This window comes from Nylanderia fulva, unplaced genomic scaffold, assembly GCF_048542155.1.
Source record: "Nylanderia fulva isolate GAGA-0341 unplaced genomic scaffold, ASM4854215v1 Scaffold17, whole genome shotgun sequence".
NCBI lineage: Eukaryota > Metazoa > Arthropoda > Insecta > Hymenoptera > Formicidae > Nylanderia > Nylanderia fulva.
In genome coordinates, this window is record NW_028189945.1 from 3,935,651 (window position 1) to 3,949,179 (window position 13,529).

At 38.0% G+C, this 13,529-nt stretch overlaps 1 protein-coding gene across 1 annotated transcript in view; it reads right to left on the reverse strand.

The window, feature by feature from the left end:
* LOC114938296 (roundabout homolog 2) overlaps positions 1–13,529 on the reverse strand; it is a 101,714-nt gene that overhangs the window by 69,898 nt on the left and 18,287 nt on the right. The window contains exon 2 of the mRNA XM_029312170.2: positions 836–1,144. Coding sequence (XP_029168003.1) covers positions 836–1,144 — 309 coding nt within the window. The remainder of the gene's footprint in view (positions 1–835; positions 1,145–13,529) is intronic.

A 13,529-nucleotide genomic window follows, 5' to 3' on the forward strand; every position in this document is an offset into this window, starting at 1 on the left:
GACTAATGAAAGACCCGAGGTATGTATTGTACTAGTATATCTTATCAGTTCGATACTCGGTACAAGATTAGGCTAATTGACAGCGGCTGGGAAAATAATTATAGACCGACACTGGACATACGCTTAATCGTATCGCGACAATGGTTAATCCATACTGGGTCGGTTCACGCGACAGAACGACCTCGATCGATACTAATACTATATATAATAGGTATGTACATATATATATGGTTAATATTCTGATCTATGGCGCAAAGGGAGAATAGTTAATATTACCTAATTTTCTCTCCGCTAAGTGAAATATAAATGAATCGATGAATTTCATATAAACCATGTGAAGCGTAAAAAATATGAACCATATTTAATAATCTTTACAAAGGTTCGAGAGTCAACGTTATCAAGGAAATTTGGATTATTAAACAAAACTAATGTAATTAATATATTTTTAATTATTAAGCTTTTAATTTAATGAAGAAGAATACGAACAGCCATTTGAAGAATATAAAATAAAACCATACAAAGATTTATTTAACCATATTGAAAAATCAACTATTGTGACAAGGAAAATGATGTAGTAGAAAGTATAATAAAGGCATATTAAAATAGAAACTCTCAATTATTTCTGATTTTTCGCGAAACGATGTTACGCAGCTTAACACGACTCTGAGTCGTGGAATTCTTTCCAGGCGAGAGAAGGCCGTTTCACGGGGATTCGTTCCGAGTTTAACTCGTGATCTCACGAGGGGCGTTACAACACGCTCGGCTACCCGGTACATAATCCGAGTGTAAGAAAGGACGAAGGACGAAAAAGATATGACAACGGTCGGGCTCTTACCTGCGACTGTGAGAGTGGCGTTCCTGCTCGGGACGGATCCGGCCTTATTCCGCGCGACGCACCAATATACACCGCCATCTTGCTCCTTCTTGCCGTGCATCACCCGCAGAAAGAAGAGAGATCCCGTAGGCAGCAGGACCCGATGGGACTTGACGTCGCCCGGCGACGTCTGCACGAGCTCGCCGTCCTTGTACCACTCTATCACCGGTTCGGGCTTACCCTCCGCCTTGCAGTTCAACGTCACCGGCTCATTTTTCGCGACTATTATGTCCGACGGGTGCTCGGTTATCCGTGGACTTTTCAGTTGCCCTGAAAAACAAAAAGGAAAAGTGCCTCTTTAGTAGATCTCATCTTCCCTCTCTTCACTTTCTTTTCTCGCCGCGCGTCGTGTCGCCTCGGCAATCTAATTAGTTCACCCCTTCAACCAGAGATATTTTCGCCGCGGCATTTGCGTTCTTTTATGTTGAATTGTTACGTCTTAAGTAAGAATAATGAGGGCTAATAGCGTATGATTAATGCGCTCGTGATATATTTTAAGAATAATTCCTTTGTTTCATTCATTCGAGATAAATTTTATCTACATAATTTTATCAATTTTTATATATATTTTTATATATATAATCGCAAAATTGACGGGACGAGTGTTAAATTAAAAAATGTTAAACGCGATTATTGTATCTTACGAGCGAGTAATTGTCGCATCTTCTTAATAATTAACTCACGCAGATACCATAGCGCAGAATCGGAATATATACATGCAGTCGTCGAAATTAGTCATTTCTCAATCATTAACAAAACATCACGGATTTACAAAACAAATTTATTCGCATTAATACGTTTAATTAATAAGTACAATTGTTATTCATGCGGCATTTCAGTATCAATTACGTGCCATAAACTCGATGGTGATTTGTTGAAACGTGGATTTTATATGATTTATTCGATCGAAATCGCACGCAAAATCAGTAAAACGATGACATTCTTGAATATTGCATTTTGCGGATATCTATCTTTAATTTTAACTTGCACGTTTATTTACTTGTATTACAATGAAAGATAACAAACTTGCTGCGAAATGAATGCATCTACTATTCGTTAGCAATAGAAGAGATAGCATTGTGTGAATTCGCACGCGAGTTTTCCAGTTCCTGGGCGGATCGTATAGCTTCGTATAATCGTGTTTTTCGCGTTCTCTCGTCGCAATATAAAATAAAGTTGTAAAATAAAACATGTTGTATGCGATTAACGTCGAGAATGCTATGTAAAAGTGTCTGCGCGATCGTTGTATTCTAATGATTAGTGCGTAATTAACCATGTTTTCACGAGTGCCATAAAAAGAATAATAAAAGACGAACAAGAGGAGAAAGAACAGTTCCGAGAATACATCGGAGCAATCGTGTGACGAACAATTTATAAATTTGTTCATTTATAAAATAATGTTATCGTTTATCTTTAGATAATGACTTTAACAATAAATTCGGGAAACATTTTAATATCAACAGAGAAATCAATTAATTTTTCCACATACTTTATTTTCGGCACGTTTTTCTCAATTAAATAATGAACAGAATTTTCTCTCGATATTGGAATATCGCAAAAATACAAAATTTAGAAATTATTCCAATATTAAAAATAGAGGGTAATTATTAATTACATTAACATAGTTTACGGTGCATCTTCTATTATTTTTGAAACTTATTTTGCAAGCATGAAATAGATATTTTGATACCAATTATGCAGAAAATACTTTGATATTATACCAATAAACTTGTTATTTTTAACCATTTTATATACAATTATAACATATATAGTATTGATGCATCTAAAAAATTTAATATTTTGAAAATCTATTTGCAGCACCTTCGTTCTTTCTCTCCAAGTAATTAATTAATTATTTATTCTGGTAAGATTGTTTGTGTTTACGAGATTCGCTGAGTATTTCTAAAAACAGCTAGCATAAATGTTGAACCAGCATCTCCATATTTAATATAAACTTCCTGCTAATTGGTAGAAACGATAAATTCAGGATTAGAGTAACAAATTAGCAATAAATTATCATTCAATTATATCCGTATACTCGACTTTAATTTTTCGTGGTAAAAGAGACAGATTGACGGAAAGTTATATTATAAATTTTCTGCAGTTTCTCTCGTGTCTGTGATATGCACAACGCTATTCTCGAAACATTGCGTGTCAAGATATAAATTTATTAGCACGTCGCCAATATTAATCTTGCGAAGAAGCTACCGTCTTGCCAATATTAATAGAATATACGAAGTCGATGTTTATGTACTCGCGCGATCGAAAGCTTTTCTTCACCGCGCCATGAATTTTCCTCTTGTTTCGCGCTGACTATCCTATCCTCTCGATTCTTCTCAATTTTGTATGGGATGCTGCGCAAAGGTACAGCACACCGCGATCTCGTTAATTTTCTAACGCCTCTCGTCGTAAACCAGCTCAGGAACGAAAATTAAATCAGGCTTCAATCTGCCTTATTTTTAAGCACTGTCTCATAAAATGTTCACTATTATTTAATGCTTGTTGCGCGCGCGTAACGTAAATAGAGGAATTATGCAGAACGGTTAAAGCTCGCGTTTATATAATAAAAAAATATGTTAATGCGAGAACCGTAATTTGTATCCACAGTGCGATGATATTAAATCCACGTAAACTCGATTCGACATGTTTACGAGTCACCGCAATTAGCGGCAATATAGAATCGTATTACTAGGAATTAATTCAAATAATGCAGGACATTTGCGCATATGCGGGGACCACATTTCTAGAATTAATTAATTTTAATTCAATTATTCTCGTTTTTATGCGTGGCTGAAGAGAGTGATTTATTGATAAATGCGAAACAACATGTGTTTTCATCAACGCGATATAAACAAATCATAAACCGATTTGCCGCGACACACTGTGCAACAACGCTTTCCGGCTCGACTAACATTATATAGTATCCATACCGTGACATTTTATTATTAATAACGAACGTACAACTTATGCATCACAATAACTCAAGCAACCCGACAGCTGCGTAACAAAAAAACTCTATTAAAAATGTTATTTTCAATTATATTTGTCATATTGCGTTGATTATTTATGACTCGTAAAACTTGATGTTTTTTTTTTACCTATATAGGAAATAAGAGCTATTTTGAAAGCAAAATCTCTCCCGTACGAAAGTCATTCGAATAAATGTTCAAAAAAATATGACAGTTAAGAGATATAACTATAAATAAATATATAAATATAATATAACTTAAATTTTGTACACGTACGTATATAATGCGTGCTATACGCAGAATAATTCACGGAATAATTAAATGTCTCTAAACTATTATGCGCGCGGCTATACGCGTCGGTGCTTTTTGGGTAAAAGGCAGGACAATGGCGTTCCCCCGACCGACAGAGAGTCCGACATTTGCGCAAACGAGAGAGCGAGCGGATGCGGCGGATTTTTCGCTGTTCGCTCCAACAGCTACCAGAGATCGCGCCGTCCATGCACTCGTCGGCAGATATATCCAGCCCGCTTTGACGCATGCACACGGGTACCGCGAAAGTCAGCTGTGTGTGTGTGTGTCTGTGCGCGTCTGTCGCGCGGGTGTCCTATTTAGATAACTGAATTATGGATGAATTATTGGCCGCCGGTGTATACGTAGTGCAGGTATATAATTTGATAATATCGCCGCCTCTGGCGTCCTATCTCCGTGCCACGAGATTTCGGCCCGCCGGTGGTATACGGTGGTATATGTTGCCCGTCGAACGTCCATATGCATTATGCGTGTGCGCTCGCTCGCATACGTGCGTACATATGCTATATGCAGAGTAGCAACGTTACGTGATGCACGCGAGAACGTGAACGTACGTTGCGTTGCGTTGCGTCGCGGCTCGTCTCGTCTCGTTGCGTCGGTGTGCGAGAAGCAGGAGGATATTAGTCATCGATAGTAGCTCTCGGATTACCTGTGGTTACACGCATTATTAGATCGACGCATCGTGTCGCTGTCTAGTCCGGGCATTCCTCCGCGAAGTGCCTCTGTTCGCGTATCTACGCGCACCACGTGTATCCCAATTTAGTCGAGAGAATTTAGAAGAGACGCGTCGATCGGCCGGCTTTTGTGTGTGCAGAGGGAATCGATACTCACTTGTATATAAAACAGAAACATGAGAGAGAAATTCCTTAAAGCTTCTCTCGGGGAAAATGACAGTATCGAGCGATATATGTATATATATATATATATATATGAGAATAATTCATGTTTTCAGCGATATATAATAATGTAATGTTTCACAATTTATATCCATATGAATTTCATCCATGATGTATAATTCCAACAATTTTATTTATTTTGCAATTTTAATAAAATAATAAGTTGAAACCATTTTATAAATTGTACAATTTAATATTCATTTATATAATATTTTAATGTTTTAATTTAATGTTGCTATAAATTTAGATTTACTTTACCTAATAATTAATAAAACAAAGATGAAAAGAATACATTTCATTTTTCATTACCACAGATATTCCAAAAACTTGTTAAATAGTATTTGATTTAAAATAATTAAATTTGACGCTTTATGCCTCTTTCGCGAATTGCCATGTTATTATCAAGCCCCGATGATTTTCACGAGCGCAAAAAAAGCGCAGGTGCAATCTTCCGGTCGCTAATGCGAGTAAAGGGCGACGGTATAAGAGAAGGAGAAAAGTGACGAAGCAAATTACACGAGGTGTACCTACTATTAGCCCGTTATAAAGGCCCGTGGATCCCTTCTTTTTTTATTATAGCAATATTATAGCCTTGCTGGTGTAAGAAATTGAGACCCCGCCGAAATCAGAAAGCGTACGAAAGGATAATAAAAAAGGGGAGGTCAGTAACACGAGAACGAAAACTACAAGAGCTCACTTAGTCTCGACAGAAGCAAGAAAATGCTACACGAGTTTTTGTACTCTCCATCGAATAATGTCGACGCGCATAAATAAAATTTATTTTCTAAAGTACTTAACAGAGAGAAAACAGTTTTCATAGATTTATATAAAAATTAGGCATACAATTATATGAAGGAGAAAAATATTTCCTCTTTGTATAATTTTCGTCACTTTTACAGATTTAGATTTAAAAAAAAAGGTTTCTTAATTGTTTCGAGAAATAAATTGTCTACATTTCTACGCTTATTCAATCTACCGTCTCTCTAATATCAATGATTAGATAGCAATTGACCTTTAAATATAAACTGTCGAGATTTAAATTGGCCTTTATCTCTGTAATTTGCGCGATTTTCTCGGCTCCGCCGTTCGGTTATACGCGCTTCGCAAGCAAAATACGAAGAGGTTTGCGCTGTTTGTAACTCATTATCATACCAGTTTCCACTTTTGCTATCACTAGAGCACAATGAATGTTTGTATGTGTGTAGAAAGAGAAGGCCAACCAGGGCATCATATTCACTAGTCATTTGCCTCGTTGCCATTGTGTATTCACTTAGCTTTCTCGTACGTTTGTCGCACAAGGTTAACGCGACGCTATACGTATAACCCCTTTCTGTATTTTATTTAAGCAGACTCGAGACTAAATTATTCACATAAATCCTAATTTTCGAAATCCTTCTTTTCTTTCAAGAAACACAAGTACAGCGATGATGAGGAAATTATCCAACAATTATTACTCGGGCGTAATATTTAACAAGTTTTTCGTAATTCTGCAAAAATTGTAAATACATTATTCGTCGACTATATGCTTACTCTACAAATATCGGTAGTTAATTGCGCTCAAACTCGAATGTTTTATTTAATTACGCCTCGTTTCTATACGGCGTAGATCCCAGACAAACGCATCGCGTTTCGCATACCAATGTTTCGCCGGGGATCTCCAATTTAACGTAACTTTCCTAAGTCCATAAAATTTAAACGGGGGATCCGAGTGTGCTCGGGATGTCGAATGCCGACTCCTAACATCAGTTTAGACATCCGGCAACTGGCAAAGCTATATAGAGAGCTGCACAAGGCGCTTAATCCTTTGTTTGAATTATTCAGAGATGCATGTTGTAGTAGTGTGGTAACATGAACGCCAAGGCACTTCCAGAAAAGAAAACGGATACACTCGCTTTATATGCAAACGAAACTAAATACGTTCAACGTTAGCGCCATCCGCGGAAAGGTATCTCCGATATATATATATATGAAAAGCAGCCGCGAGAGACGCATACCTCGGAGAAAAGAACAATCATCGTGCACAGTTGGGGGAATAGTTTGCACGTATCAATTTTTTCCCCGGGACTCCTTCGATTCGAGGGATCACGAAATTGCGCGATATTCCGACGCGTAACACCACCGTTCCACCATAATCGGATTTCTGTCGCTGCGAATGCTCGTACAGAATCGCTCGATATCTATAAATCAGCATAGTACGCTAGGTTATGCCAACGGCGCAGATTTATATTGGTCACGTATGCGTATGCGCCGCATTTACCGATAAATTGCATTTGTGTGTGCGTGTGTGCATGTGCGCGCGCGGTACTTCTCGAATCGTTAAAATGGGTAGAATTTATTTTCCCGCCGAAAAATATCGACTTGCAATTCGCGAAAGAGCGAGCCGTTAAAATTTCACCCGGTGTTATTGGTGACATTACTTTCGATCAAGAAAACTGGAATTTTCTTTCTCTCGTTTCTTTCGTTCAAACAATCGCGCCCCGTGACGCTCGTTTATGAGCTATATTTAAACATTAGAAGGATTAAGATTGTAAGTTGCAGCGACTAAATTTGTCTCGATCCGCATGACTGCCTCAGTAATTTATGCATCAATGACCGAGTTCGACGTTAACCGATTATGCGCTCGACACAGGGTCGTTGTATCTATGTATATATGCACACTGTAGATACTTGTAAAAAAAGTCTATTAAAATGTTGAGAAAAATCCAAATGGCTTAAAGAATGATCGAACAATATTAATAAAAGTCGATCAAAAATGTTTAACTAGATAGAAAAGTTAAGGAAATATATATCAACCAAGGTTTTAATATTAATGTTCATTCGTTGTAAAAAAAAAAAAAAAACCATAAGCATTTTTCTATAGATATCGGATAATTGAGAAAGAAGCGCCGGAGCATGATTTTTTTTTTCCTACAACTATTCGTTGAAACGTACAAGATAAAATCGATTAATAAAGGAAATAAAATTGTTCAAGGTCCGATAAATGGAGCATATATGTTAGATTTTTATGTGGCTATTGAACGCTGCGAAAGTTAAAAGGGCTCCAATATTCGCACGACGAATTAAACACGGGTTTGCGAAACAACGAGCTGGCGACTTGGAAAACTCACACATGAATGTACCGCGCGCTTGTTCATTTCCTCCTCCATTTCCGATGGCGCCATTTAAATCGCAACTGCCCTAACTAACTGGAAATCGAAGTCCCGCGCAGCCCGTTCTCAAGGGGCATGTTGACAGAATGTGTATGTGTGAATGGGAAAAGGGAGATGGTGAGAGAGAGAGAAACGGAGAAAGAGACAGAGAGAAAGTGCCGAGACCTATTTGCCGCGGAGTTTGATTTGTCCCGAACAAGCGCGCATCGAGAGAAGAAGAGAGTTTCTATCTCTCACTTTCTCTCTATTGGCATTAATATATATGAGAAATTGCTCGAGAGAGCCGACGAAAATCGATGGGGCGCCATTAAAACCTAACAAAGAACTGCTTGACGCTCTCGTGCGCGCGCGGCCAATTGCATAAGCGCGGAATAATGCAGTTTTACACAATGGAAACAGGGAATGAAATTTGCAATTATAAACGGATCCATCGTTTATACCCTCATTTCGCGTCGCCGTATCGTTACCATCCATCATTTACATTCGCGTATGAGATATCAACCGTAATGCGCGTAGACGCGAACGTAACGCATCGCGTCCGTTTCATGCCGAGAAAAAAGCATTTAGCTTTGATTTTATTAAAACGCGCTGAATTCGCAAAAACAACCAACAATTCTCATCAATTCCGAGTTGAAACGAAACACCCACGCCCCCGGGGATAGAATGTACCGAGCGAGTGCGGAAGGGGGCGAAGAGAAGGCTCGAACAAAGCCCCTTCGCGATTTTGATTAATTTTTCGGTATTTTAATAGAATATAGCTTTTATTTCTTTCTCGAATATCCCGAAATTATCTCGCGATACAATATGAAACATTAAATGCAAATATCGACTTCGTGATTCGAATAATAATCTCGTGGGGAGAGAGATATCGAGTCCAGAAATATATCAATTAAAATTATTGAAAATAAAGTGAAAACTCTTAATTATTTATGAGGTTGCGCAAAATGGATATGTCAGCTTCACGTACACCTATATAAAAAGTTTCTAAATTTATCGTTGGATCAGTATAGAACCTAACAAGATTAATAGCTGCATTAATCTCGCATGCATAATTTTTATACACAATTAAAACTTTCTCTATATTATATTGCACTTAATTATTATTGCCAAAATAGATAAAGTGTTTAAATTATTTTCAACTTCTCACCCAATATTTTAAAATAAATGTTTAAATATATAAATGAGAGAGAGATCGTACTATATATATATATATATATATATATATATATATGTATATAGATATCTGTATGGCAGCTAGAACTTAGAATAGTTTACATCGAGCGGAAATTCTAGCCAAACCGTCATGGGCATCCGTGTCGTTTCAGACTCCGGCACAGAGTATCATCAAAGGTTACCACGAATGCGTGGCTAACAACAACGAGAGAGAGAGATAGAGAAAGACGAGACTTCGCTCTTGGTGAACCAGTTCCAGCTTTATCGATGCACCCGCACTCCCGGGATATCGCGTACGCGGCCTGCGAAACAAAAACGGCACGCGGATGAATAATTTATGGCGAAGACGACCACCACTAGGTTGCCAGTTCCTCCCGTTTCTTTCTCCCACTCTCTTGCTCTTTTTCCCTCTCGTTGTGTCGGACGACAACGAACGCGGACGCGCACGAATAATTAATCACCATCTATAGCAGGAATCTAAAGATAGTGTTTCGCGACTGACTGACGTGTACATATGGTCTTTGTTCCGTAGCATCGCGCGGCTTGCTCGTAAAAACAGCACGTGGATAATACCGAGAGTTTTAGTTCCGCGACAACACACGGCCTGGTCTAAAAAAAAAAAAAAAAAAAAAAAAAAAAAAGACATCTTTCTCTCTCTCCTCTGGCGATGAAAGCATTATTTTTTTGCACGATACTGATACCCACGATAAATTAATAGATTTTTGCATATCAAACAGCGTGATAGACAAAGTTTGACTAACTCATCGTTGACGTATGAGTCTAAAATATATTAGAGAAATTCTAAGACATAATTATTAATAGAATCTATCTCTGATTGAAATATATATCACGACAGGCGCGAAACGTCTTCTATATATCATCCTATCACGCTCGATCAAATGACATAATGACAGATATAAATCGATCGGATCTCAGCAAATATAACATGGTCTTTAAGAAGCTATGTATAGTCTGAATTATAAAGGGACATTCTATGTACTGCGTATATATGCAGTGTATTGCACTCACCGTCACTTATTAACTTGATTTATCTATTTCTATTCCGTTCAACCGAGTAGAAAATAGATCTGATAAAAAATTATTAATTTTTTATTATTAAAGGGGAGAATATATGGTTGTGTAATAGTTATCTCGCATATAAGTATCTATTATTTAAAGACATCTGTAAATTACTTATTTCAAAAATTTGTGAAATAGAGATGTTGAAATCTTCTCGATTGTCGAATTACGAGTAAAATATCTGCTATACACTCGAATATTTTATAATCGAATATGGAAAATTGAATCAAGTCAATGAAGTTTTGTAAAATTAAGTTTCAAGAACATATAAAGATATGACAATTTTCTCTCAAATGGAGATTACATTTTAGTAGCGAATTCAATTTTACGTTTGTGTCACATACAGTATGATTTTAATAGGAATCTTTACAAGATCTATATGAGTCATTAGTAATTGACAGTTAAAGAGCTTTTCGAGATACTTAATAAAAAATACAAATGCCGAAGAATAAAAAATCAATGAAAAATTCAATCTCACAATGAAGAGAGAAGTGGTTTTTTAAAGAATCTAATTCAATTCATTTTTTTGTGAAAAGGTTACTAGATTTAATCTGTAAAATAAAATAAAATAAGAATTAAATTTTTTAAATTCTTAGAAAAACGAATTAGAGCATTATCAAAAATTTAATTTTTTTTTAGAATATGCTACCAGAATCGGATGCATATCTTTTCAAATAAATTTTTAATATACGAATGAAAGAAAGAGAGAAAGGCATATAAAAACTAAAACAAATAGAACAATAAATAGAAAATGTCATAGAAAATATGTATAGGAAAATTGCCAAAATCTCAGCGAATTTCGCAAGGTACAAACACCAAGTAGGTATCGAGAATGCCGAGACACACGAGAAAGAAACATAGAAGTAACGGAATGAAAAGGCTATATAACGTCTTTCGCATATTGCGGCGTTCGCGAGCGGAATGTTAGTTACTTCATCACACTCCTTCTTTCGCGTTATCGCGTACCTTATAACACGTGTGCACACGAATGCATCGAACATCTCCGATGAAATATGCCGCATGTCGTTAGGATGCATTCTCGCGACCGACTCTCTCTTTTTTTTCTCCTCTCTTTCTCGTTTCCCCTTACTTTATCTACGTTCGCTCACGTTGCCAGCGAGAAATCCGAATGAAGACTAAAAAGGGCTGATCAGAACTTGCCCGAGGTCCCTTCTCTACCTCGAAATGACAAGTGACTTCGCGTTATCTTTCACGGACTGCGACACGTTCGCGCCAAGATACGCGTGAATTCAAGCCTTGAAAATTAATCGTGGCGATTATGCGTCTGAGAATCGGCGAACGATGTTATGGAACGTCGTGTCTGCATATGCATTTTTTTTTTTTTTTCGTTTTGTCTTGTGGCACGAAAATATAAGCGTTCAACGAGACACTTTTCTAATCTTTTTGTCACGAAAGATTACTTTAATGCACTCTCTCCGTTTCCTTAGTTATCTTTTGACCGAAGAATCGAGTTTGTCGCAGAATATTTCCAAGTAAGATTCGCATAAGATGTATATCCGCGAGATTAATATAAAGAACATTCCCCCGGATACGTCGGAGAGGTCAACGACCTTGACACGGCCGCGACGTGACGTTAAAAAGTTGGCGGAAAACGCTACTTTACGTTTCGCGATGCGACAGTCGTTAAATAAACTGTTAGTGCAGTCTAGCGAAAGTACACGGTTAAACTTTCCTCACCGCAAATACCTCCGTTGTTCCCTCGTTCGGGATTTAATGGGCGAACGAAGGTGACGTACTTTGAAGGGCGAGAGCGCCGCCGCGACGACGGAGGATTTTCCGTTATTTCACACGGTACAAAAGCGCGAGATCCAGCGCGCTTTAACCGTGGAATGTAAAACAGCGTCGGGACTTTGCACTCGCGCTCGCGACAAATCCACGAGAATGTAAAGCACATAGCGACGGATCCCGTCTACGTCTTGGTAAAGTCAGCCTCGTCGTATAGTGAGGAGATGACCGTCTCATTTATTTCACGCCGCAGTAATTTGATTTATTCGTAATAGGACTATAGTGTTTGCACCGGTAAAAGTCGGGAATATCACGCGGCGCGGTAGTTTATTAAATATACATATGTATGTATAACGATATATGTATAGAATCATGTATATATAACCATATGTAGGTATAATTATGTATAGCTATATATAATCAGATGTATAACCGTATAGTATAACCGCGCACATATATAACCATGATATAATCAATATATACATAATAACCAATATTTGTACCATTATATGTATAAAACCAACACGTGTTGACCATATATATATGGTAGAACCATATATGTATATAATCATTATGAATTTTTGTTCTAAATATTTCTTCTCCCGCTGAATGCGCATTACGTGCAAAATACAGTTTCATAACTTTAATCAACTTTGTATTAAGGCGGATCTGCACTATTCGCGCTTCAACAGTAATTCAATTTCATGCCTAATTTCCGCGATGTTTAGTGGCGACGGAGCAACACCAAAATTATCTCGGAAATAATTGGAAGAAGAAAACGATGCCGCGATTTTCCACAAGTATGCGCGCACGATCTCTCGCCAATTAAAATAGATGTTCGGAAAATGGCTCATTTTCAAGCTGAAATTCTCCACGGGTTATTTGAGTGCGCTGAAAGAAAGCACTGTCTAAAGTAGCGCGCGATTAGGCTGGCGAGCGAAAAGGAGGGTATATAAAAGAAGGAGAAAGAGAGCTCTCATGACACGTATGACACATCAAAGAAACTAATTTAACAAAACCTGAGGCTGAGAGAGAAAGAGCGAGAGATCGGGACAGGAGACGCGACAGGAATCGGTTGTTTGTAAGGAGCAACAGCTAACGTTTTGTTGCCGCCCGCGCGTAACGACGATGATGATGATGGCGACGACGACGACGACGACGACGACGACGACGACGACGACGAGCGACCGAGAGATCGCAGAAGATCGCGACGCGATATATCGGACAAAGGAGTCCGTTGTTCGCGCGCGCGTTGCAGGCCTGCTGCCTGCCTTCCTTCCTTCCTCGCCAACCGAGAGAATGTTTTCTGAACTTCGCTCAGCAGCCAGCCAGT